The sequence below is a fragment of the Podarcis cretensis genome (genome assembly GCF_951804945.1).
Source record: "Podarcis cretensis genome assembly, chromosome: 6".
Lineage (NCBI taxonomy): Eukaryota > Metazoa > Chordata > Lepidosauria > Squamata > Lacertidae > Podarcis > Podarcis cretensis.
Genome location: NC_137175.1, coordinates 67,768,009 through 67,795,252, shown reverse-complemented (window position 1 = coordinate 67,795,252; position 27,244 = coordinate 67,768,009). Strand labels below are relative to the sequence as shown.

The 27,244-nt window shown below is 41.0% G+C and overlaps 2 protein-coding genes across 6 annotated transcripts in view; both read right to left on the bottom strand.

Moving 5' to 3' along the window:
- ST6GALNAC5 (ST6 N-acetylgalactosaminide alpha-2,6-sialyltransferase 5) overlaps positions 1-19,479 on the bottom strand; it is a 145,224-nt gene extending 125,745 nt beyond the window's left edge. For both annotated transcript variants that reach the window (XR_013840399.1, XM_079982579.1), the window contains exon 1: positions 19,388-19,479. The gene's annotated coding sequence lies outside the window, so the exon portion shown is untranslated. The remainder of the gene's footprint in view (positions 1-19,387) is intronic.
- ST6GALNAC3 (ST6 N-acetylgalactosaminide alpha-2,6-sialyltransferase 3) overlaps positions 16,430-27,244 on the bottom strand; it is a 275,127-nt gene continuing 264,312 nt past the window's right edge. For all 4 annotated transcript variants that reach the window (XM_079982585.1, XM_079982583.1, XM_079982584.1 and 1 more), the window contains one exon: positions 16,430-24,928. In XM_079982585.1, coding sequence (XP_079838711.1) covers positions 24,742-24,928 — 187 coding nt within the window. In that variant the 3' untranslated portion in view covers positions 16,430-24,741. The remainder of the gene's footprint in view (positions 24,929-27,244) is intronic.

The window sequence follows — 27,244 nt, the reverse complement described above, 5'->3', positions numbered from 1 at the left end:
TGGTTTGCACTAGTCTTCACCAGCCTGGTATCCCTAGATATTTTGGATTACAGCTCCCAGCTAGCATGTGCTGGAATTACAAACACTCCCTGTGTTGGGACAATATAACTTCTCTGTATATGGGAATAGCACTAATTCATATGAACACTTGGTCAACAATTTCTCATGGTTGACTGCATGAGATGCTTAGGAAGTTATTATGATATGGCAACAGGGAAGGTTTTAACTATAAAACAGGAGACTAATAAAACCAGGAGTCCTCCAGGACATTCTTAATCAACTTATTAAGGCTGTCAATTAATTAGTCTTATAGCAATTTTTCTGAACGATGCTGGGATTGAAGCAGATTGTGTCTGTCAAATTCCCTATAGATGCCAGGCCAAAGGTCCACTCACAGAGCATCTGTGAATATGAATGACAACTGCTGTTTATATTGCCTTATTTCCAATGCTCATGCATACACACACACTTCAGAACAAGCCATACCGGCCTACACAATCAGGAGGAAATAAACATTCATATACAACAACAAAGTTTCCATCCATCAGCATTCATCTTGCCTGCTCTAGTTCTCTGTTTTTGAATATTTCAGAATAATACTTTCCCTCTGCAGAAACAGAGATAAATGGAAGCTGTCACACCCACTTCTAGCGCAGTAGCAGAGCTGAGCTGAAACATTTATCGAGACAAGCTGGTTTCAAGGTTCAAGCTCAGGTCTCAGGTTGTCTGGTGTATCACGGATATGCTGTTCAAAGGAATAGTTTATGTTGCTCAAGGCACTTTCCCTAGACCACAGTTAGACAGATTAATTTTCATAACAAGCATCAGTTGTGACACTTATAGCTGGCTTGTAAGCATTTTAAGTCTTTCCTATTCTCTTGTTTCCAAGATGCAAACCTTCTTGACCTTGAATGTGTTACTCAAACCTGTTGCTGCATTAATGCAATCTGCTGATACCTGCATCCCCTGCTCGTCACTATTACCTTTCACAGTAATAACTGCAAAAGTCATGCTTCAGCTGCATGATCCAGCATAAATACCAGTGCTTTCTCCCTACCCAGCCACTGCTGCTACCACCACCATCATTATCATTCTTTGGATTATTTGTCACTTTATACCCAAAGGTCTAAAGGTGGCTTACATAATAAACAAGTTAGTACTGAAACTGAACACTAACAGTCATCTAAAAGTGACCCCACATTAAAACTCCAAATAGCCAAACTGATCGCCATAAAACAGCAGACTGAATAAAAACCAGCCATCACAGGGGAGTGAAATCAAGACTAACATACATGGGTGTAGAAAAAAGTCTCGGTCTGGTGACAAAAAGATGTCAAAGGAATGCCTTTGCAAGGGGAGTATTTCAGAGGTGGGAGCCACTACAGGAAAGACCATTATCTTGTGTAGCCATCTTAACACCTCATTGGAGGTGGTACCTGCAGAATGATCTCCAATGGTGACCATCAGATTTTCCCTGAAATTATTTCTGTGCAATTAATAATCACAAACACCTCTGCTGGGTTTGAAAATATTTAGATGAAAACACATATATAGCATGTGACTTCCATGACCATGTAGGTTGGAAGTGTTTGAGTACGGTTTAATGAATGCAGTGCCCGGCTTAGGCTGGGTTCAAATACCTGCTGAGTAATAAAGCTCACTAAGCAACTTTGAGCCAGTCACTGTAAACAGAGGTGCCATCTTGTGCCTAAGATTGAGGGGGCCTGGCGTGAGGCATGCATGTGTGCAGTCATGTGCATGATGCGCAACATACACCAACATCACATCGTTGGGAGGAAACTGAGCGTAGAGCCCAGCATGGCATGGTTTCCTCTCTTGTGCTCAGGAGGAGCCAGCCGCTGAACTGCACCATACTTGGTCCCACGCTCAGCCTCCTCTGCCCCCTCAACAGCTGATATTGAGGGGACCGAAGACATCTCTGCCTCTAGGAGCTGGCGTGCCCAACTGTAGCACATTCTAAGCTCACAGTTAACCTGTTGTGAATACTACCTGCAAGAAGTGTGGCATACAAATGCAATAATAGTGACGGGGTGGGGTGGGGTTTACTTGCAGATAAGTGTACAGTCATACCTTGTGATGAATGCGCTTCGGGTTAGGCAAATTTGGGTCGGCTCCACGTTTGACACGGAAGTAACGGAGTGCGTTACTTCCGGGTTTCGCTGCGCGCGCATGTGCAGACCGTCAAAATGACATAACACGCATGCGCAGAAGTGCTGAAACGTGACACGCGGACATGGGTTACATTCACTTCAGGATGCGAACGGGACTCTGGAACGGATCCAGTTTGCATCCCGAGGTACCACTGTACATAGAATTATAGGGTTGAAAGCGGCTATAAACTCTCATTCCAGTCTTCACTCTGTTTATTATGAAGGGGGCTTCAAAAGGGAAAGGAGACACACTGAAGATTTCCTTCAATGGTAGATGTACTTTAAAAAGAGATGCAGAAAATAATATATATCTCTATAAACACCAAGCAAAAATATCCCACTGGATAAGCTGCAGCTGGCATCTTTGTTGGGTTTTTTTAAACAAACTTGACTTTAAAGCCTATTTGCAGACTGCATGCTGCAGAATAATGAAATTTGAATACAAAGGCTACAGAGTGTTTGCTCTTCAGCTTTCTACAAAACAACATATCTGCTTTTAAAATGATAATCCATTCAAAGTACAAAGGTGATAGTAATAAAGTGAATGTGTGGGCACTGTAACTAATACCAGGAAGTAGAGTGGAACAATATGGCTTCCAGAAAACTCAATGGGAAATCCTTGTTGCAATTCTGGATAGCCACCACGCTTCTCTTCTTATCTGCCTCTAAATAGACACACTTGCAAAATAACAATCATTCTGAAATAAAGAATCAGGTGCTGTAGCAACAAAGTGACCTAAAATAGTATAAAATTCAGGTACACCCTATTCCTGTGATTGTAATCTGCTTTAGTTCTTAATCGTAATTGCTGCTGGGACCTGCTGGTGAAGGGTGGGTAATAAAACATAATAACAACAATACTAATAAATATCCCATTTTTTATAGAGTACAAACAATGCATTCTTGCTTATGCACACTTGCAAATTGTATTTTCGGGGGACTTGCTTCCAAATATATATACAGACCTAGATGCTTGGCTAAATTCCTGTTTCGCTTCACTGGAACCTTGTTCGTTTACATGAGCTGAGGAACTAGATTTCTATTTTTCAGAAGAACAGTTCCATGTGTAAAAAAAAAAGGAGGAGGAGGTTTGTCTCCAGACTAATTTAAAAGCCTGTTATGGTTAGGCAACATTTTTCACTTTGAAAAATGGATGTGCTTAGGAGACATACAGCCCAACAAAATGAGCTTTCCATCATTCTCTAGGCTTAACAAATTTTCTCTCAGTCTCCGTGGACCAATGGAGTGTGCAAAGTACCCGTCGCTCTCAGTGTGTCTTCCTCATGCACAGCCTTCTTCTGGATTCTCTTGATAAACATCCTAAAATTTCAGAGTACAAAGGGCCAATTTCCTATTTAATAACACAGAGTTTTCATTTCATAGCACAGCTCCTTCCCTTGAGATATAACCGACACCCAAAATGTAATTTTCCAACTCCTTTCTTCAAGCATCAAGTATTTAACTGGCAGAATAAATGCTCTGTCAGCTGGATCTCTGAGTCGCACTGATGATATTTAGCAGCTGATTGGAGTGGTCTTAACGCTACATCTCATTGGGATTTCCCTTGAGTGCATCTCAACCCAGCCCATGCCATGCAATAGGCAATAACCCAAATGAAATCAAATTTTCATTCTGTGTCATTTTACAACGTCCACCTATTCCTCCTTATTGTTTTGATAGTTTAGTATACTTCAGGGAGTTTCAAAGTTGTTGGGTTTGTTTGCTTGTTTTGCTTGTCTTGTTCCTTACTTTCAGAAACAGTACAAACTTCCCCGTGCAGGATGGATATATGCAATGTTTTATCTTCTTGACCCTACAGAATAACACTGTGCTATGTATCCTCCTTTTGAGAGTATATGTTCACTGTTGTATGCCTTCTTTTAAATATTAATATTCTGCACCCTCCAAACTCTCACACTAGAATAATTTCTACCAGATATTAAGTGTCATTTTTGGAGGTCAGTATTAGAATGTAGGTAGTAGGTTTCCTTTATAAAAATCAATATGAATGGGCACCTAATCAAAACATATGCTTACATTTTAAAAACCCATAACGATGTATTTTGAAAGACAGGCCAGCATTTTGATCAAGCTACCCTTATTTACATTTTTGAAATCTATAAAAATGTATTTGGCAAGCTGGCCAGCATTTTGATCAAGTTACCCTGATTTAAACAATCTAATACCCCGTCTACTCCAAGTATCAGTTTAGAAAGCTCTGAGTATAGTTTCCTATGTTGCAATATATCTAGACCTACTGGGTTCAATAGGACTTACACACAGGTAAGTGTGCATAGGACAACAATCCTAATCACCCTTGTCTTTTGTTAATGAAAATATTGGTAGTCAGGCAATAACATGAGCTTGTTTATACCATAAAATAAATGAAAATATATGTATGATGTAATTGGCATATTTTCCTGAGACGTATTTTCAGCAAGGTACATATTTACTTGTTTACACAAACCTGACAACTGTTAACATTTTCCATGACTAGGTGAATCATTTCCATATAATTAATCACTAAAAAATTATAACAAAAAATATTTGTTATGTACTTATAAAATGCCTGTTTGAATCTGCAACTGAGTCAATTCTACTGAGGTTGTCCTCAGCCTACAAAAGACAAAAAAGTGTTTTCTATATTTGGGCACAAATTTACCATAAAAGTAAGAAATAGAAATCAAGAATGCCTCAAGCCAAAGGCTCAAAACATTTCATGTGCTCCTCAAAGCAACAAATTATGCCAGTTCCTGCAATCAGTATAATAAATACCCAGAAGCATTTAATTTGTTTGAATGACAGAAATAATTTTGAACATAATTGGCTTGCACCACTTGGAAGCCTTCAAAGAAACAACTAATGCTGGTCACTGCAGTCACTATAATACCTGGGAACTATCATGATTATTGCTTACAGAAATAATTTTGAATGTAATGATCCCATGTCACACATTCTTAGGGCACAGCCTGCAAACCCTGGATGAAGCCCAAAGTTAGTTTCCTTGAAAACATGTCATTCCCAAACAGCAGTTCAAAATTACCAAACAGAGGAACACTAAAGTTAGGAATGAATTAATTCCCTAATATTCTCTAAATTACACTGGTTTTCCCAGATTAACCCCATATCTGGCTCCTAGCTTGATGGCACCTGAGATACAGTATGTATCCATGATGTTCGGGGGTTGGTGTTTGGACCTAGAGGATTTGGAAAGCACTCACTCTTTCCAAATTGACGGTTTCCTGTGCCACGCCTGGGGTAAGGTTTTAGGGCCGTTCCCTGAATAAAGACATCTGAAAAGGAATGGTATAGGGAGACCACATGCTTTTGCAAAAAGAACCTTTGAAATAAAATGACAGTTATCAAGTTTGTTATAGTTCTTCATTAGCATTTCCACTGACATGTCAGTGGGACAGAATACAATCGGGATAATGTGCACAAGGAGGTCATATTTCATTACACATTTTCTGACGTGTTGTATTCTTTATTGACTTCCATACATTTGAGTAATTAGATTTCACTTTGTAAAATGGACGCTAACTAGGGTTGTCTTTTGTCTTGGCTTCAGTTCAATGACTAATTGTCGGATGCAGGGGCACAGATGTTAATTGAGTACTCAAAGTATGCTCCTGATGCTGTTCCCTCTATTTCTGTAGCCAGTTCTGAGAACAAGAGCTTCACCTTCCCACAGGGAAGTATAAAAGCAAGGAGAATTATTCCAGCTTTCACTTGGGGCCAAAGATTACTACATTCCAGATCTCCTTTTTTGCTTGACTTTCCACGCCTCTAGGCAACCACATATGAAGCCAGGCATAGGGCATATACACATTATTCTGGTTCCAGTGTGCCCCCATCACTGATTTTTTAATCAATGTACACATCAGTAATTATTTAGATCTATCCTGTAGTTTCCTATGGAACACTACCATTTGTTATACTTTCCTCCAAGCCAGTTTTAATCTGACCTGAATACTGTAGCATCCTATTTTTGCAGTAAATCCCAGCATGTTTCTATCCTGCAGCAGGTGGTCCTATGTGTCTGACATCAATGGGTGGGTGTATTGCAGAGGAGCATCCTAATTTGTCCATGTAAGATAAGGAGGAGGAGTCAATTGGTCTCCCCAATGGCCCCATTGATCCCCACTGGGAGCTAGTCTGGGCTCACCTGGTTGCATTTAGCATGGCACAGTTACACTTGATCTAAGCACATTCAGATTTAAATGGTGGCTCTTTTCTGCCACCGAGTGTTGCAGTTGCCACCACTGCCAGGTAAGCCTAAAGAAGCCCACACCAGAGAGTATTTTGCCTAAGGTCCCCTCATAATAATAATTTTGCACAAACATATGACACAACAGCCTTCCTGAAGCTAAGCAGTTATGGATCTTGCCAGTACTAGATAGGAGATGACCTGTGAATCCCATACATGCCATCATGTACGCCTCAAAGAAAAGTAAGGATGCAACGAAAAAGCAGAAACAGGAGGAACCTGTGGCCTTCCATATTTTGACTATTGGCCATGTTATGTATGCTGGGAGTTGGAGTCCAACAATATTGGAAATTCACAGGTCCCCTAGGCTATCACTAAGATACAGATCTAAAAATACTTCTAATATGTAAAATCGACCAATGTCAAAGTCCATTATTCTGAATAACAACTGGACTATCGATGCAGAATTTCCACCAGGAGTCTTCTCCTGCTGCTCCCCTGATTTAGATATCTTCCTGAACATAGACAAGAAAGATGTCTAGTCAGGCAGCTCTCTTGTTAATTGTTTATTCAGCTTTTCTGTCACACTATCCAACACTGCTTACAATCGATGTATGAAGCAATGTGAGGTATCTAGCTATTGTGTCTCCTCAGGGCAAGTATCTCCACTCCCACAAGAACACTTTCCTTGTGTTGACAGGACATGTTGCACAGCACTATTTTAGATACAACTCGCAGCCATTAAAACTGTCTGTGGAAGCAGCAAATAGCACAATCCAAATAGTAACAATAAAACAAAACAAACAAACAAACAAACAAACAATAAACTGAGTGGTACAACCAGAATGCAATTACCTCAACTGCTGTGCCATATTGACCTGGTATCTGAATGCCAACAGCCAGGTTGACCTTGTTTAGGAATATATGACACAGGCTATTGCTGAGAAGGCCTCTACCCTTTTATTTTAATGTATTTGTTTATTTATATACTGCTTTTCCAGCAGACCTCATGAAGTGGCTTTCATAAGACTTTCACAGTCATAAGCACCATTTTTGTTTTAATTGCAATAACTGTTTGTTTAGAAGAAGACAAAACTGCTTCTTCTTTGCTCCCCTCAGGACAATAAGGTCCTGCAGAAGCCTCTGTGGTAAGAGTTGGAGGAAAAAAGGCCATCATTGGGAGTTGGGTGGTAATTGCTCACAGGGTGGTAGCTGCTGCTGCTGTTCATTTCCCTTAGGACTGGATGAATACATTTTTTTGCCACCTACCTTACTTCAGATGCTAGGAACAGCCAGAAAAGAGGTTCTGAGGTAGACAGGTTTCCTTGCCCCAAGCCATTTCAGGAATTTCTAGGTTTAAATCAGCACTTCAGTTTGCACCTGGAAACAAACTGGAAGCCTCTACAGAATGTTCAGCACAGGTGAAACACGTTCATTATAATAAGCCTGTTAACCATCTGGGTGCCTTACTATGAATCAGTTTTGACTGGGCTTCAAAGGCACTGCCATGTGCAGCCCATTATAGTAATATAATCTAGAGTTGCTAATGTGGTGTACTGTTGCTTTAAAAGAAATGTAGGCAGTGCTTGCTAGCACAGGTGAAAGCATGTAACTAGCCAAGCTGCTTATGCCTGGCAGTCCTCCTCTTGGGACTGTATGCTTAGTTCTCCTGTAGCAGGACTAATGCTTACAGCATATTTGAAGATCTTTACCTAACCTCATGCTGAAGCAGCAGACATTGCAGCTGGACCATGGATCTACTCCTGGTGAAGTAACAGAACTGAGACATCAGATTATGGATCCACTGCTGATGGATCTCACTTATTTATGTAGTTATCAAGCTGGGAGGTGTAAGGAGCTTGCCTGTGTGTTAATCATGGCGTTAAGACTCCTGTGGGGGAAAGATCCTATGTTTAATGCACAAGGCATATCACACAGGCCATCTGGATCAACGCTAAGCAACATAAAATGTACTTGTAAACTTGCAGTTCCCTTGGCTGTGGCCCAATTAAAAGCTCTTTTAACAAAAGCTCATAGAAGCTACAAAATGCTCGGCCCCTATTAAACCTGCGACAAATCTAAATAATTTACAATTAGCTGCAATGTTACATGTTCTGCTGCTGCCTGCTTCACCTGAGAGCTGTGCAATAATATGCCGCCCAAAGAAACTTTGCACACCCACCCACACACCCCGGGGTCACAAATCATCTATCAAAATCATTGGGAGAAGATTTTTAAGGATAACACTTTTTTTTAAAATCTGCCAATGCTTGGACAGTTATGTCCTTTATTAACTCAAACAATTTCTTATTAAGAGATTTTAGTAACTTCATTAACACCTCTCGAGGGGAAGAAAAACCATCAATTAGGATGGAATTTAGTAGCTAAGGGAAGAATACCCTAGAGATGGAGACTTTCATGGCTACAAATACATGAGCTTCCAAATCTTTATAAAGAAAACTACCCCCCCCCCCAAAGTTCTCAGTGTCTCCAGTTCAATAAAATAAGATCTTCAGCCAGCCTGATTGGCAAAGATGTGGAGTCATAACTGTTAGAATCATAGAAACGTCAAATTGTAGAGTTGGAAGGGACCCTGAGGATCATCTAGTCCAACCCCTGCAATGCAGGAAGGTTAGTGCCAAAGGTCTTGGAGGCTGCATAAGCACTGAAAACTCTAGCCATATGCTGAGTGTTACATACCATTTATGTTGTTGTGAACTGCTCTGAAATCTACAGATGAAGGATGGTATACAAATGAAAACAAGTTAATAATAAACTATACATTTATATTTAACACCACACAGCAAAACACTACAAATAAAGCAACAGAGCTCAAGGGATCTTCTTTCACAGCACAGAGGTGGAGGGGGTCTCATAGGCTATTTAGTCCAATCCTGCTTGACCCTGGAAATTCAGACCTCCAATAGAAAGATGTCCAGCCCTTGCTTAAAGACCTCCGATAAGGGAAACCATAGCTTTCCATTTTCAAACAGCTGTGACTATTAAGAGCAAGCTCATCAGATCTAGTCCTTCCCTTTGAGGGCAAGCTTTGAGGTAGTAGGGAATAAGGCTTTCTGGTATTTGAGGAGTGTTATTGTGTCCACATTAAGTCTTCTCTTTTTAAGGCTTTACATATCCACTTCATTGCTCTCCTCTAAGTTTTCCCAGTAGTGATGTATGGAAGTGAGAGCTGGACCATAAAGAAGGCTGATCGCTGAAGAATTGATGCTTTTGAATTATGGTGCTGGAGGAGACTCTTGAGAGTCCCATGGACTGCAAAAAGATCAAACCTATCCATTCTTAAGGAAATCAGCCATGAGTGCTCACTGGAAGGACAGATCCTGAAGCTGAGACTCCAATACTTTGGCCACCTCATGAGAAGAGAAGACTCCCTGGAAAAGACCCTGATGTTGGCAAAGATGGAGGGCACAAGGAGAAGGGGACGACAGAGGACAAGATGGTTGGATAGTGTTCTCGAAGCTACCAGCATGAGTTTGACCAAACTGCGGGAGGCAGTGGAGGACAGGAGTGCCTGGCGTGCTCTAGTCCATGGGGTCATGAGGAGTCGGACACGACTAAATGACTTAACAACAAGAAGCCAATTTGTCTGCTTTCTTGATGTGCACTGACCAGAGCTGAACACAGAATTCAAGATGGTGTCTGACTAGTGAGGACTAAAGTGGAATTATTATTCCTTGTTACTTGAAAACTATAGTTATATTAATGAAGTCTAAAATTGCATTATGGTTGAGTTTTTTGTTTTGTTTTGTTTTTTGCTGCTGCATCACACCGTTGGCTTATGTTTGTAACCAAATGCCATCTCAAGGTCACTTTCACTATTGCCAAGCCTGAGCCACTAATGCATATTCTTTGGATGGGGTTTTATAACCAACTTTGAATCTGCTTGATTGTATTCTAATCTAAGCCACATTCAAAGAGTTTGTTAACAAAAATATTACATGGAACTCTGTCAAATGCTTTGATGAAATCAAGATAAATTACACCCATAACATTCCTACAATCCACTAAGCTACTAGCTTAGTGGAAAAGAGAGATAAGGTTAGTCTGGCAGAATTTATTCTTGACAAATCCATTCTGGCTTCTGGAAGTCACTTTGTTGTTATCAAGTTGCTTACAAATTGCTTGCATTATAGCATCTTCCTGAGTGTTAGCATCTTTGTCAAAACACATATTAATCCATGTAGAAAGCAGGAATGTACTATGTACTGTAGAATCCTGTTCCATTTTGGCATGCTAGCCTGAAACTGTCAGATTGTCCATCCTATGGTTACCTGAATCCTCCTTTTTGAAGACTGGGGCACTTGCCTGTTTCCTGCAGCATCTCTCCTGAGCTCCCAGCATTTCCCAAAAATTATAGAGGATGTGAGAATGAACCAGTGTGTTCCTCTAGGATGCAATTCAGCTGGCCCTCTTTAAATGTTTTTTTAAATTATTTCTTTGGAGACTATAGTGCTTTTTTGCTTTTATTATAAGCAAAAGATCAGTGGAGCTCCCTGTTTCGCTTTTTCAGAAAAGTATCTTTTATCATCTCTATTCTCTTTGCCTTATTTTTTTTTAAAGAAGGGCATGCAGAAAAGATGCACAGCCAAACTTCAAACCATCAAAGTGATGGGGAGAAAAGACAAGTTTAATCTTTCTTTGATGTTTTCCTGCAAGCTTACAGAGAAGACATTTCCACCAAGTAGGACAGATGGGATGCTTTCCTCTAAGTATAGCATTGACTGTTCTCTGCATACATATGCAGGCAATTCTTTTATAAGATCCTTTTCTGGGCTCATACAGAGGTGTGGCACTGGGGAGATTAAGCTGTTTCTTTTATGTCTGTTCAGCAAATACCTTTTTATCTGGCAAGCTTCCAGGCTGATTGCAAGAAGGAAGTTTTAATACTTAGTGATGGTGGAACATCAGTGCTTTCAGCTGCTCAGAAGAAGAGTAGATTATGTTTAGAGAGTTGCTGCTGTTTAATTATGCATTTTGTTTCGTGATGCATATAATCAGTCACCCCCTTCCACAAATTCAAGATTTCCCCTATGGCAAAAGTGGTAAAAGATTGGATTTTTTTATTATTGCTTTCCTTCCTTATCAAAATGGAAGCACAGAGTACAGCGATTTCAGCAGCAAATAGCCTGGGAAACATAATTGAGATCTGAACATGCTTTCCCTGAAATTGTAGAGCTGCATGGAGGAAGTAGTTTACCTTCACAAATTGGAACCAGACTGGCTGCCTGGTGGCTAATTTTGCAGTGTCCAAGTGTAGCAGGAAAAGGCAGTATGCCAATTGGGTAGCAGTGGCTGGTGATATTCTTTAGGTCAGGTCATGAGGCTTTACAATGCAGAGTTTGCCTGTTGAATGTGAAGCTCTCAAATGCTGTTCCTGGTTTTGGATGCCAGCTGCCTCATTCTCCCTGCACCACAGTACTCTCTTTCTCTTTCTGTACATAGACAGATACAGGCATAGATACAGTCTGAGGATTGTTTAGAACTCAGGTATTTTAATTCAGCCAGAATCTCTTTTGAAAGAAACCCTATTAAAAGCGAGTCAAAGTTCAAACCTCCATTTGTATAATTATATTACTTTCAATCTGACTGATGGTTCCAATGTGGGGCTCTTTTGATCTGTGGTTTGTGTACACCATCCTGGCTGGTGTTTCCTCACCATGACACTTAGGTAATCACTGTTAGGACTGGCCCTAACATTAGGCAGAGTGAGCCAGCCACTTCAGACAGCAGATACCAGATAGCCTTCCCACCCATTCCTCATGAGCTTCCCTCCTTATCTCTGTTGGAAGTCAAACTACTGTGCACCACACAACTTGCTTTGCACCTGAAGCTAGGTTGCTGTCTTCAGGTGTGGTGCTTTTGCCCTGGAAGAGATTAAATAAAATTCAACTGCCAGCCTAGGCAGATTCTGAATGTGGAATGGGGATGATGGGGTGCCATCTTGCCCTTTGCTTTGCCCCTGGCATGGAAATCTCTTTGGGCCATTCATGATCACGGTTCTAGAATTTAGTCTATCGTTTTCTCTCTTCCACCATGACATTTCTCTCTCTGATACAGGCATCAACGAGAGAGCTGGTTGTTGTTTTTAGTTGTTGTTTTTAGCGGACAGAATCCCAAGTTAGACTCCAAAACTGTATTGTTATTTAAACTGATTTGCCTAACTGTGCCTGGAAGATTCATGATTTAATATAATAGCGCTGAGTTATGACTCAAACAGACAGAAACGTCATAACTCTGCACCCCCCCCCAAATGAGCAGATATTTGAATAAAAGAAATATTGAAAAACAAACAGAGGAACAATGACATTTAAAATAACTGCTCCATCTATCCCCCTTATTATTCTGATTCCATTCCGCAAATCTAAAATAAAAAATGGAAAGGTAATGAGCAGTATTTCCTTAAAACACATTAAATAACACTGTCAAAATGCATAATTCTTCATTAAGAATAAATGAGAGTGTTAAATATTCATGAATTGTTGCTCACGATATATAATTAATCCCATGGTCTGTGTGTCCAAAAGCATTTACAAGATAAAGAGTTGAGAAAATGCTGCTGCAGAATGATAATATTTTTAAAGGGTGCTTTTGAAAGCAAAGGAAAGAAGCTCTTTAGACCCTAAACTATCACAGCAGCTTATAATTTCATTACAACATTTTCCAGTACGTATACGCGTATGCCATGGTGTGCACCCTCAATTGTTGCTGGATATAGCCCATCATGGGGTAGGCAGAACGGGCTTAGCAGTGGGAGTCGCTGAAGAAGAATCTTACTTGGTACCAGTGCATTAACTAAATTGATTCTAATGGCTGCACTTTTAATCTTCCAAAGTACATACAACCATATTTCTTGCAAGAGTTAGTATCCCAGTAGCATGCCATCATTTATTTTCTTCTACCAGGGGATACACACACACACACACACACACACACACACACACACAGCATGCCAATAGAAATTAGTCATTGCAGACTTGTACTAAACAGGTAAAAGGTAAAGGGACCCCTGACCATTAGGTCCAGTTGTGGCTGACTCTGGGGTTGCGGTGCTCATCTCGCTTTATTGGCCGAGGGAGCCGGCCTACAGCTTTCAGGTCATGTGGCCAGCATGACTAAGCCGCTTCTGGTGAACCAGAGCAGCTCATGGAAACACCGTTTACCTTCCCATCAGGTAAAAAGGTAAAGGTACCCCTGCCCGTACGGGCCAGTCTTGACAGACTCTGGGGTTGTGCGCCCATCTCACTTAAGAGGCCAGGGGCCAGCGCTGTCCGGAGACACTTCCGGGTCACGTGGCCAGCGTGACATCGCTGCTCTGGCGAGCCAGAGCCACACACGGAAACGCCATTTACCTTCCCGCTGGTAAGCGGTCCCTATTTATCTACTTGCACCCGGAGGTGCTTTAGAACTGCTAGGTTGGCAGGCGCTGGGACCGAGCAGCGGGAGCGCACCCCGCCGCAGGGATTCGAACCACCGACCTTTCGATCGGCAAGCCCTAGGCGCTGAGGCTTTAACCCACAGCGCCACCTGCGTTCCCATCAGAGTGGTACCTATTTATCTACTTGCACTTTGACATGCTTTCGAAATGCTAGGTTGGCAGGAGCAGGGACCGATCAACAGGAGCTCACCCCGTCGTGGGGATTCGAACCGCGACCATCTGATTGTCAAGTCCTAGGCTCTGTGGTTTAACCCACAGTGCCACCCGCGTCCCTTGTACTAAACAGGCTTGGGTTCAAATCTCCACTCAGGCAAGGATATTAATTGTGAATTTGGGGAAGTCATTATTTCTAAATCCCACTCACCCCCAAAATAATTAATAAATTCTTTTGCAAATACAAAGTAAAAAACAACAACATAAGAACACAATGAAGGAAAGAAAGCAGTCAACCAAGTACAGCATGTTTCTAGTGGGCACTTCATATTTATTATAGTTACACAGCATGGCCTTATAAATTAGACCAAGAGTGAGTGTGGGATGATGGGAATTGCAGTCTAAGAACTAGAGGTTCACAGGTTCCCTATGCCTGCATTAGGGCCATCCAAGCACAGTCTCACATGGACTAGCATGGCCTTCTCTGTGTCAAGGCCAGCCTTCTAACACTTATTGCCAGAGGCACCATCACCCGCCCTCTTCTAAAAATATCAGTAGCTTTGTTATACGTAGGGTTTCGGTTGTGGATTAGATCAGTGGTTCCCAACTGGTGACCCACGGGGTCTGTGGAACCCACCAGGGGCTCTGTGACACCATTCATATAACAAAAACTACAACAGAGATATAAACCATTCCAAAAGTAGGGGTCCATGACATGGCTTTTGTAAAACGCTACTTAGCTAACTGGGAACCACTGGATTAGATAATGCAAGTATACAAAGAACAGTGTTTTGGCAGATCAAGCTGCCATTGAAGGCAAAGGGGCACACACCAGGTTGGTTTCTTTTCTTCTTCCCTGGTCCAGTTGTGGTAGCATCTATCTTGGGGACTGCAATATAGACAGCAAGAAATGTTTTTCTCAAAGAGTTAGGTGGTTGTAAGGTTCTCCTTACTATGAAGCTCAAAGGCAAAGTGGTTGAGCAACATGCTTTGGATGCAAAAGGTCCCAGGTCCAATCCCTACCATCTCCAGGTAGGGATGGGAGAATCTTGGTCCAAAATCCTGGAGGGTTATTGCTAGTCAGTGTAGACAATATGGTGCTAGATGGAGCAACGGTCTGACTTGTTATAAGGCCTAACACTGCAAAATGTAACCCAAAACTCATGTTAAGCCTGAAGACTTCTCTGGTCAGCCAGAAACATACCTTCAATAAAGCAGATGAATGCTCTGTTGTTTGGAAGTGTGTATATTCTTCATTAAACAGTTTGCAGGATGAGAAGAGAAAATGTAGCTAGACTCCTGAATAGCACAAAAATGTTCAAAAACCAACATTTTATAAAAGGGCTTTAAAAAGATGCTTTCCATTATGCATGCCTAGGAACCTCTGCACATGTTTGTAAAGGGTTGCCTCCCCCCGCCCAACAGCATGAAATCATTTCCGTAATTAAAATTTGTTACATAAATAGCAGGTGGATCCATAAGGCAAGACATGGCTTGATGTTTATTCTGGTGCTATATACAGAAGGAATGTAGACCGAGAAAACCGTATTGAACTATCTGAACTATCAGCATGAAAACAAGTAGCATGTAATTTACCCAGAAGACTATATTGTGCTATTAGTATTCATTCCCACTCAGACCCTAATGACCCTGAAGAGAAATGGAAGAAAAACTTTGGAAAAGCAATATATATTCTTAACAAATCCCTTGGCAGGATATAGATTGAAGGATCCTCAGAGCTTTGATAACCCAAGAGTGGTTTGTATTGAACTGGAGCAAGTTGTAGACAGTTATGTTGTATCTGTCTGTGGTTTTGGAAAGAACTGTTGCCTGATATTATTTTGTACAATAAGTCTGAAATATTCATGTATTCATGCCACTAGGGGCAGACTTTGGTAAATATGGTGCCGTGAACAAGGACAAGATTTGGTGCTCACCACCTAAATATTTATTATTTCCACAATGATTCCGTTGCTTTTTATGGAACTTCTCAGATAAATGTGGGTTTTGTTATTATTACTGATATTATTATTATTATTATGCGCTCCCTCGGCTTGGTGCCCTGTGCAGAACCACCTGCACCACCCTAAATCTGGCGCTGATGCCAGTGATGCTTCTATTATTCCTATAGTATTACTAGGTTTCATGTAATCAGTTATAAACTTGATGCATGACTGAATGTTTGAACTTATGTTAGCTCTGCTTAAATGTATGGAAGCTGTGGGATTATGCAAGATGAACTCCAGCAACATCTGGAGATCAACAGGTCCCCCACCATCAGGTGGACATGATACAATAAAGGTAACATGTAGAAGCACCTTTAGGTTCAATCAAGTACAGCAATCCTGTTCTTTTGGAAGATGTTTTGTATATTAACACTGATGGAACAAAGAATAACATCTGCATACTGTTACTGACAATAAGAAAGAGAGAGAGAGAATATGGAAGGGGAAAAAACCCTGTATACATTTATTGTTTAAGCTTTAAAATATCCCCAGGCACATTTCCCCCTGAAATACTCCCTCCCCCAAATACATAAGAATTCAAAATGGAAAATGAAAGACAAAATAACTTACAGTAAGAAAACAGAGAAATGGCAAAATGTCAAAAGTACATTTTAAAATGCCGACGGTAAGAGTGACTCTAAACTCTAGAGGGGAATCTGTTATGCTCACATCTGTCAGCACAAGCAAGACTTCAAAGACATGTAGGAACATAATTGAGACTTGTAAATAATTTCTGTTAGCAATGCACATTAGCACTGTTTTTTTAAAAAGAAAAAACACACTGGATTGCATATATAATATACACAAACAAACACATAATTGCTAGCAAGCAAAAATATGTGGGGGGGGGGGAGCAATGAACCCTGGAATCTAATGAGTGGAAAATACCTATCATGTAGTGTGGCTAAAGATCCTAAACATGTCAACTCAGAAATAAGGCCCTCTCAGTTCAATGGCACTTACTCCCATGTAAGTGTGCACAGGACAGCAGCCAATGTCAGTAAAGCAAGACAATGAAATCCACCTTATCTCCTTGGTTATGCCTGACCCCATGTAGCCCACCCCCATGTTAATGATCAACTCTTCTCCTATTCATGTGAATGTCTTTGTTCTATGACTATTTATATATATCACAGACACACCTTCTTTTAATGAAGACCTGTGCTGGAGCCATTATGACCTGTTTGCCACAAGCATACTGCAACCCCAACTTTAAGTGTTTGTGAACATTCCAAGTATTGTTCTTGTGAGCTACCTCGGTCCCCAAATCAGCTGTTTTACTCTGCTCTGAAGCTGAAGAACTTCCCTTTGGACAAGGGAAGGATAAAGCAGTAGAGGTATAATAGTTCTGGATCCAAGAACAGGCACTAAGAATGAGGAATAGTTTAACAGAAAGAGCTTTATCCAAAGCTGCCTCCAGGACCCTCTGCTAGAAGGGAAAACTAAAGGCCTGTTGAACTGCCTAGGTTGTGTGACTCCAGGGCAAATCCTGAAATTATAAGTCCTTGACACTAAGGGGTGTGTGAAGAAATCACCTCATTTCAAGAGGTGACAGGCACTCCCAGAAACCTACCAAAGCATTCACCCCCACTAGGAATAGAACCCAGAGTACTAGTCCCAGAATCCTAAGGAACATGGGGAAATCATTCTGTTCATGTTGTTTCCTTTTCCTTAGTAGAAATGATGCAAATAGCATCATTTCCTCACTGAGGATTCTGCAACTTGAAGTCCCACACCAACCCTTGGCGGGCAAAGATACTCCACTGTGTCCTTGGGGTGCCCACCACTGTCTGCACCACCTTAGCATCCTCTTGCCCTAAAGGTAGGTTGTGGAGGTTTGGGGTAGGGTGAGGAAGAAGAGATGGTGCTAGCGGGGGCACTTTGTGATCACCTTAGGTGTTTTTTTTTGGGGGGGGGCAGCCCTTACCAGTGACCAAAGGATGTACCTGCATCCCTAACCTGGGCCAGAAATTTTTTTTAAATGCCTGAACACTACAGGAATCAAATAGGAAACTTTATATACATATATATAAATAGTCCATTTTGCAATGGACTGATCAGAAAGGCTTGAGAATTAGCGTTATTTTGACTCCTGCTGCATTCTTGTCATTCCAACTCAGTCTGCAGAAGGCCTACAATCAGAGCTTTTCCCCCAACTGGAACTTGGGTTTGGCATCTCTCAGGTGGGTGCCATTGCCATTAGAAGAGAACAAGAGAGGCATTCATGGTGAGTTCCGGCACCTCTGTTTCTAGAAAAATAGCACTGCATATAAGAATATTATCATGTGAAGGCTTCCCTGGTTGCTCAAGAAAAAATGATTCAAAAAGTACTGCGATAGTATACAAGTAACACTATATTTCAGGGAAGAAATGGTTTATTACAGTAGTATCTATGTCAGGGAAGGGGAAACTGTAGCCCTCCAATGGTTGTTGGATTCCCAATTCTTATCAGCCCTTGACAGCACAGTCAATGGTAAAGGATGATGGGAGCTGTAGTACAACATCTGGGGGGCTACAGCTTCCCCATCCCTACTCAATATGCAGTTGCAATCATTTCCATGTCTACTCAAAAATAAATTCTGCTGAATTCAATGGGAATGGGGTTGCAATCCTAAACACACTTACTAGGGACTACATAGGATTGCACTGCTACTCCTAAGTAAGTGTGTTCAGAATCCCACTGATACTTTATTTACTTGGGCCACAACCCGTTAGAGAACTCGGCAAACTTAAGCCTATTTATTTCAACTTGTGTTTGATTGTGGCCTGAATATATGCAGGAAGGCCAGAAAGCAAGTAATGGGAGGAGATGGTGCTCATCAAAGAGAAATGGCCTTTAAAGATGGGGGGGGGGACCCTTCCATGAATTATAAATGTGTATATCCCTAAGAAGATAAATATCAAAGGAGCTTTATAAAACCAGCGCCCCCCCCCCCCCCGGTCAAAAATACTTTCTGGTAGTACCTCATAAACTGAATGCTATTGATGCTAAAAACAAGGTTCTGGTTGAGTGTTCTCAAGCTTATAGCACTGGATAAATTTTCATGTCTGTCTGCCCACAAATCAAGTAAAAGGTGTCCTTCAACATTGCTACATACAACAGATATCGACTTTTATAAAGGTCCAATCCCCCACTTATTTGCTTCAGAGCTGGAAGTGTTGCATTTTCAACAGCTCTGGCTTTTTCTGATCTTTCATTTCTTGCAGGATACAAAGTGACTTCTGAATGCCATACAGAATGCCTTGATGAATAAATAGCTAGACTCTGTTTATTTCCTGTCTCAGCCTTGATAGGTCTTCATGAAGGCCTAAAAACTCCTTTCATCTCTGTCCAATTTGCCCTAGAGTTGGTTCACTTTCCCCAACACAGTGCTAAATAAATAGGAAACAGTACCTGGAGTGGTAATTGCAGTATGGTTGCATATACATGTTTTTCAAGGTGACTGGTTGACTCCATTTCATGCTAATCACGCAGCTATCCTTCCCTGGGCAGCCTTGCCATTTCCTGCAAATGTATCCCAAAGAAAAGTGGGAGATATTGGCCTCATTTGTGTATGAAGCAGATGGCATATGAGTTTAGATTAAAAGGAGCCAAGATCCCATGTTAATCAGAGCAGAGCACTTTTACTCAACATGGGAAGGCTGGAGCTGATGCTTCAGGGCATTGGGGCTTATTTGAGCCCATCTTCATTCCAAACGCTTACTTGGAAATCAATTCTGCTTAAATCAATGGAGCTTGGATTATGTTGCTCTCTGTTAATATGATTATGGACACTTTAGATTACAGGTGCTGTGGCTTCTTGTAAATTAGAAACTTTAGGAGGAACAAATTCATGGGTAGAAATATCAGACCTAACAAGTATTTCTGGCCTGGCTTGCACATAACATTAAGCCAAACCACAGCTAAGCATGAACAAGCAAATGCATGTGTGAACATAGCAAAAGTGGCAGCCTTCTCCCCTTGTCCTACTGATGCTATGCTACCTGGTGCTAATCTATGGTTTGGCTGAATGTTACATGTGTACCCAGGCTTGTGGTTTGTCTCCCCCAAGTAAACTATGAGTGGTAAGTCAAGAACAAACCTTAGCTGCAGTGAGACCAACCACAAGACTAGATTCATACGTAATGCTAAGCCAAACCATTAGTTCCAGGTAGTACAGCAGGCCTGGGAGAGGAATAAAACAGTCATGATTTTCTCTCTGTGTATCCTGACACTTGTTCATGTTAAGTCATCGTTTGTCTCAGCATTACAAGTAATGGTGAAGACATCCCAATGCTCTTCCCAAATCTAAGCTCAAATGGCAATCTTGAAATGGTTAAAGTCAGAGAAACAGGCAAATAAGAACATGTTCTCTGTCTATCTTCAAGTATCCTCTCACTGACTGGGTAAAAGTACATTCAAATCATGATAAAGGAACAAAAATACAATATAAAATAATTATGACAATTAGATGTGGTGGTGACATGAGGGGACATGACCTTTGATGTTCCTTAGAATCTGGTTAGGGCATATTGCCAAACCCCTTGAGGACAATGACCAACTGTAAAGACCCATAATCCACAGGTCACACATGGGCCCTGCTGAATTCTATGATGACCTAAATGCTATGCTAGGAAACTAGTGATAACAAAGCACTTTGTACAGCACAATTGATGGATGGTTCAACTAAAAGCTGCACTTTTTAAAACGGGGTACTAATTGATTGCTCTTCTGTTTTACTAAAATGCCCAACTAGTATGTTGAGAAGCCACTCGTCTTGATACATTCAACTAATTTCAAGGAGTATCTACCTTAGACTTAAAAGTGGTAGAACAGTCATCCTGTTATTCCAAACTGTGGACATGGATAGGATAGTTAGCAGAGTATTCTTAGCACCCTCAACAAACTGTAATTCTGAAGGGGAAGCCATATCCCCAAACTAGTATAAAATGGAATAAATATTTATATGTGCATTTACTCACAGTTTCCTAACATCCTCATCCTGCTCTGCTTGTATATGCTGAACTGTATAAAGAATAAAAAACAAAGTACAATGAATAAGAAGACATTTCTAACAATTGGCAAGCAAGGGCACAGTCACAGGAGAAATAAAAGCAATGAGACTAATATCAGGAGCGGCAAGGAAGTCATGGAGTACTCAAGAGCACTGCTGGTGAATGATGTTTTCCTGACAAGGTTTGTGCACACATTCTGTTCTAACCCTTGACTGCTGAACCAAGAGAAACTCGTTGTGTTTACCGTGAGGTAGTTACAAGCCCACAAATAAAGCAAGGGCTTGAGGTAATTTATTAGAGCTGAGTGAGAATCTACCTGGGGAGAAATGAGAGCTCGTCTTTAGTATGCTGCGAAGGCAGAAGACAACTACCCAGGTGTAAAACCACACAACAGCATGATGTGCACAAAATCCCCAGTGCAGGAAGGTGGCACTTAATAATGGTGATGATGAGATGAGAACATATATATACTGTGTACATATAAAAGATAGACCTCTATATACAAATATACAACAGGAAATAACAATCCTTATACAAACACTTACATGTAAAAAATAGGATTTTGCAATCACTTGTTCATGATTCAGCAAAGTAATACAAAATGCCTGGTGGTTTCAATGCTTAGGCTTTTTGACAGTTCTACAAGAATAAGGGTCAATAAACCTCTTTTCAAGTTTTAGCAGTACTAGTTCAGTGTTGTTCTGATACCCAGGTTATTATCAGAGAATCTTTTCAAATGGTATGGATCTTAAGACTTATTTCAGATTTTTTATATGAAAAAACCCCTCTTCTGATGTAAATGGAAATAGCTTCATAAGGAGACATTGTACAGTAGAAGCCTCATTATCCAAACTTTGATTAACTGACAGTATTCAAAAGCCATGCTAAACCATAGTTTAGTGTGATGTGATTGTGCTTGGAGCCTCAGGCTTCTGAACTAACTGCAAGAGATGTCTAGAAGTCTTTGCTTCCTATCCCCATTATCTTCAATTTTAGTATTTCATCTAAACCCTAAACCATGGTTAATGTCAACTATGGCTTGTTGAAACACCATTTGAAGTTAGTCTGTTTTAATTAAACCATAGTTTACATGAACGACTGTTGGTTCAGATGGCATGACAAGCTGCGGTTAAGCAGAAATGCAAGCATAAGCTATTGAACTCCTCCTCCCACTTGCATTAAACTATGGATTAGCAGTTACTGGATTAGCAGTCATTATCTGTCTCATCTACCTCCTCTGCTTTAAATATTTGTCTCTGTTACATAGGCTCATAACTAATTTGCTGAGCTAACTATCTAACTTTTGTATGATCCTCACACAAACAGATAAATCAGGGTAGTATTTCAATTAGAAATGGGCAAATAGAAAACATTCCTGAGCTCCATCCATTAAAGGGATAGTTTTCTGAGAACAAGAACCTTCAGAAGAAGTCAATGCACACTGAGTGGTTGCAATAGGAATGAAGATATTTAGAGGTTGGATGTCATGATAAACTGAAAGCAATGAGAGCCTAGCCCCCCTCTGGGTTCTGTTGCTTCCTGCAATCCAGCAACAAGGAATTTGGAAGTTTTCACTTCTGTTTTTGATTAACCAAAGCTTGTTGTGCTTTACACAACTGTAAAACTGTGGCTACTGTCAGGTATGGTTTGTTGAAAACAAGCCAACTTCAACCCATAGATTATGAGGCTGGCTTGTTTCAACAAAACATAGTTAACATTAACCAAAGTTTAGGGTTTGGATGTAACACTAAACAGTAGTTAATTGAAATCTGAAGTGATTGCTTCTAAACTCCTTCTTTGGCCACACCAGAGGAGGCAAGATGAGCACATACTGCATCAGTCCCGAAAAAGGCTGGGTCTACTCCTGGGGGTTTTTTTTTATGACATCCAAATGCAGCCATCATTGCCTAGCATGGATTCACACTTCAGATTCAATGTTCCTCAAAGTACAAAACACAGAGGAATGTGTATGAAGCTCCCATGGCTAGGAAGAAGCCATTCAAATGAACTATCACCAAAAGTCCATACACTCATTTTCACAATGGCCTTGTGAGGTAGGTATTATCCCCATTTTTCAACATGGAGAGTTTGAGGCAGAGAGTTGAGCTAAACTGCTCAAGACCACAAAGGATTTGCTATCCAAAACCATTTTAGAGGTATGAGATTCCAGGGCCTCTATTTCCACATGCAGGTCTGTGGCGCTTCCTTAAGATGTCAAACAACAGCTATATAAGTTCTGCTCCAAAAAGGGAGTGTACATACTGCAGACATGCACATTGGGTGTGCTGGGTGTGCCTAGGCACACCCTAACATTGTTCTTGTCGTTGTTGTTTTTTAAAAAACAGGAATTGTGGTGTGGAGGAAAGAGAACAAAGTGGCAACACAGCTCCCTCAGTGGCCAGGACCTGTGGGGAAGAGTGGTGGGAGAGAGACAAAGGTGGAAGGGAAGGGAAGGGAAGCGGACAGAGAGACATAGGCAGAATAAAAAGGCTGGAATGGATCTGGGGTGGAGTTGCAGCTTCTGCCTGAGTCTGCCCCTAGAAGCAGTGATGAGATGATTGGCTCCTGTAGTGGTAGTAAGGTAGGAAGTTGGACATTCTAGCCTTCTTCTTTCTCATAGCTCTGTCTCCACCCGAGCTCCACTTGTCACCTTTTGTGTAGAGATATCTGTGGGAGTGAAGGGCTGCTTTTCAGTTAATTAGAATGATGTGGTTGAGGAATTTAAGTCCATAACTCATGGTGAGAAGCATCTCGCTCTCTAAGACAGGAAGATGAAGCACCCTTATTCTGTTTTGGTCAATTTTGGTTGTGTACTTAAACATAAAGAAAAATAAAACTGACTGTATCTTTGTATACACCTGATTATCACTACAGATAAATGAATAAATGATATTTTAGTTGCTAATTAAAATAAAAGAGTTTAGTTATGTTTTAGTTCATTTGATGTATAAAATTAATATCCTTTATGATGGAGTATGAATATGTATTCAATAAATTCCTGGGTGCACACCCTAATGAAATGTGCTGTCCACGTCTACGGAGTATTTTTTAGAGCAGAAGGTAGCTGTGTTGATGCATGCCAGGAAAATCTGAGGCAATGTCCAGAAAGCCTGGATTGTTGAACTGCTGTTGTAGCAGGTTGTCATTCACAGCATATGAAGTACTCCTGGGCTTCAGACATACAAAATCCCCATGTGTAGAAACTAATTGGAGTTCAGGAATCTTTCTTAACCCATCTCTAATTTTCTCATATAATGTGAATTTGTAGCCACGCATATATTTTTAACAACAAACAAACACATACGCAGCTGGCCCTTAACAATCTGTGCCTAAGACAAGAAGGTTCTCTTGGTAATGAAAACTCTAATTTACAATCTAAATTCAAGTATTTATATCATTTATCCACAAACAGCCAGGATAGTGGGACTGCATGGGATTGTGTATTTCCTTCCTTAAGAACATTATCATATTAAAAGCAAACTGTTACCATCTTGATTTAAAAATAATAAAAATAAAGTCCAGTTTAAAAACAAAGTGCGTTATTCTATCCCAACCCTAAGAGATAGAATAAGCATCTTGCATGTCTTCCATAGATGGATAAGTTTCACCCCACTTGTTAAATGGTGGGGCCATCTTGTTTCTTCCATGCCACTAAAGTTGTGGAAGTCAAGTAAGTTGAAAATATCACTGTAAACTGTGGCATGCCTTGAATGGAACATTATGCTCCTTGAGGGAAGACTGTGAGAACCAGCATCATGACAATGTCCAGTTAGGATGTGTAAATGTTATCGTGCGCCTCTTAGCCCAGTCAGCAAACACTTTTTTTTCTGTGATAAACCTGTGACCTCCATAGGGTGCATTTTCATGCAGAAAGTACTCATCACATTCATCTCTTCCAGGCTCATAATAGTGGTAAGGAACTTTCCTAAAGCCTTCTGACCTGGAACAAAGACAAAACACAGAAGTCAGTGAAATATATTTTCTTGGCCATGTAAATAAATCTACCATAAACACATCTGTATACATTAAATAAAAGTCACAGTAAAAGTTTCTGGACAAAAGAAGGAGATCACATTTGGAACATGCAGAGCACAGTATGAATGGATATTAATAATAAAGTTTAAGTCTGCGAACTACTTACATAGTCACAGGGCTGATTTATTCATTAAGTTCATCATACCTACAATATTTCATATGCACATCAGAACTAGGGCCAGCCCTATCATTAGAGAAAGTGAGGCAATCACCTCAAGCAGCAGATACTGAGGACAACAGCACTGGTTACTCTTCCTGAACCTTCAGCCATTCCCGTCTTCTGGAGGTTTTTTTTTATTTAACAAAACCTATATACTGTTTGAATGTCATAAAACTTCTGAGAGTAGTGTGTGCCACACAGGTCTATGATGCAGCTTCTGAACTAGCCTGTGACCCTCAGATTGGGACGGGGGCATTTTTAAAAACCTATTTCCAGTGAATTTATTTCAATAAAGTAAAGCAGAACATCAATGGCAACAGGAAATCAAGGGGAAAGGAAGGACATCAAAGCAGGAACGGGAACATAGTGTCCTTTGCCTCAGAAAACAAAACAGCCTTAACTGACCCCTGACCAAAACACATAAAATATAAATGCAGCAAACAAGTGTTTGGAAATACAGATATATTCATCAAGGGTTTTTTGAGGGGGTGGGGAGGAAAGCCCAATTGCGTACGTCAAAAGTGAATGGAATATGTCTAAGCCAGGCTGCTCAAAGAATTTAGACCAGCTTCCAAATTTAGAGTAACATTGAAAAACAAATTGGTTTCTATATAAATAGAAGAAAGACCTTCTGGAGAGATTTTAAAACATGGAAACCAAATAGTTGTTCCAAAAAGAACCTGGGATATAATTTTGTTTAAAAAAAATACAAATTGCCATTAGGATAAATATTCTACCCTTTGTACAAAGGAAACAAACTATTGCACTCCCAGACTGCTCTGCTTTGGCCTTTGTCAGTGTTCCCTGGGTTCCCCAGCTGAAACAACATTTATACAAATCAATTTGATCAAATCCATGATTATCCAGGACACAGAAGATTTTCATCTCCTTCTTGGAGAATACCATAATTTTGGATTTTGAATGTTTGATAGTTAAGGATTCTTTTTTCTTTTTTTACAGTAATCAGCAAATTCAATCAGTAACAGCTCAAGACCCAACCATGTCTGTGAAATTAGAACTCCATCATCTGCACATATAGGAGAATAAATAGCTTTGCTGAGCAGATCTTAGAAGGATGGGAAAATGTCATTCCTTCCTGTCAGGGACTGGGCAGAGGAGGAATGGTGGAGACTGCCTCCCCATCCTGACCCTTCCAGGAAGGAGGAAGAGGAAGACAGTATAGTTTGACAACAGGGGTTTGAGGGAGGTGGCAGCTCAGAGGCAGAAGGGAAAAACTGGGAAATAATAGGAAAGGAGCAGCAGCAGCTGGCTGAAATGTGGTCATTAGAAAGCATTCCAGACCCTCCATCTCCCAAAACCCGGCAAGTCCTAAAAGTAGGAGAGCAAAGAGCACATAGCAGCACATGTAGAAGTGATGAATGAGGAAGTAGGAGAGACAGGAGGTGGAGATTCACTCAGGATAAAGCCATTATACAAGAGGCTGGGTTCTATAGCCTCTCTATGTAAAGCCTGAAATAAAAAAGGACGGTAAGAAACTCTTCCTTGTCTTTGTACTTTCCTGGGCAACCAGTCAGGAGCTGACAGCATCCTGACACCAGGCCTGCATCCTGGCCGAGAAGTGGTGCCAGGATAGGTGCTGATTTCCTGGAAGATCTTGTGAGATCTCATCAAAGTCTTGCAAAATGTCTAGGAGAGCAAAAATGTCTTGAGATTTGGGAGCGATCTCGCAAGCTCTTTCAGGGACCAATGCCAGCAGTGCTTCTCCATAAGCGGCGGAGGTGACACAGCGGGTGGCACAGCTGCAGTCACCACCGGCAGATGGCGCAGTGGTGGTGAGTGCCCCACTGGTGGTGGTGGTGTGGCAGAGCAGGGTGGCACTTCCTGTTTTGCCCTAAGTGGTGAAATAGGACATATCACTGCCTGCCCTCAGGATTCCAGAACTTACAGCTGCCAGTTCGGAGGGAAGGCAGGCAAGGATCCACAGCCCAGGTGGGGCTTGTTTGCTTGGGTAGGAGGTGTGTGATTCCTCAGCTGGACAAGGCTCAGGTGAGGCTCACATACCTTGTCAAGCCAAGAACCTATAACAGGAAAGCCGTCCTG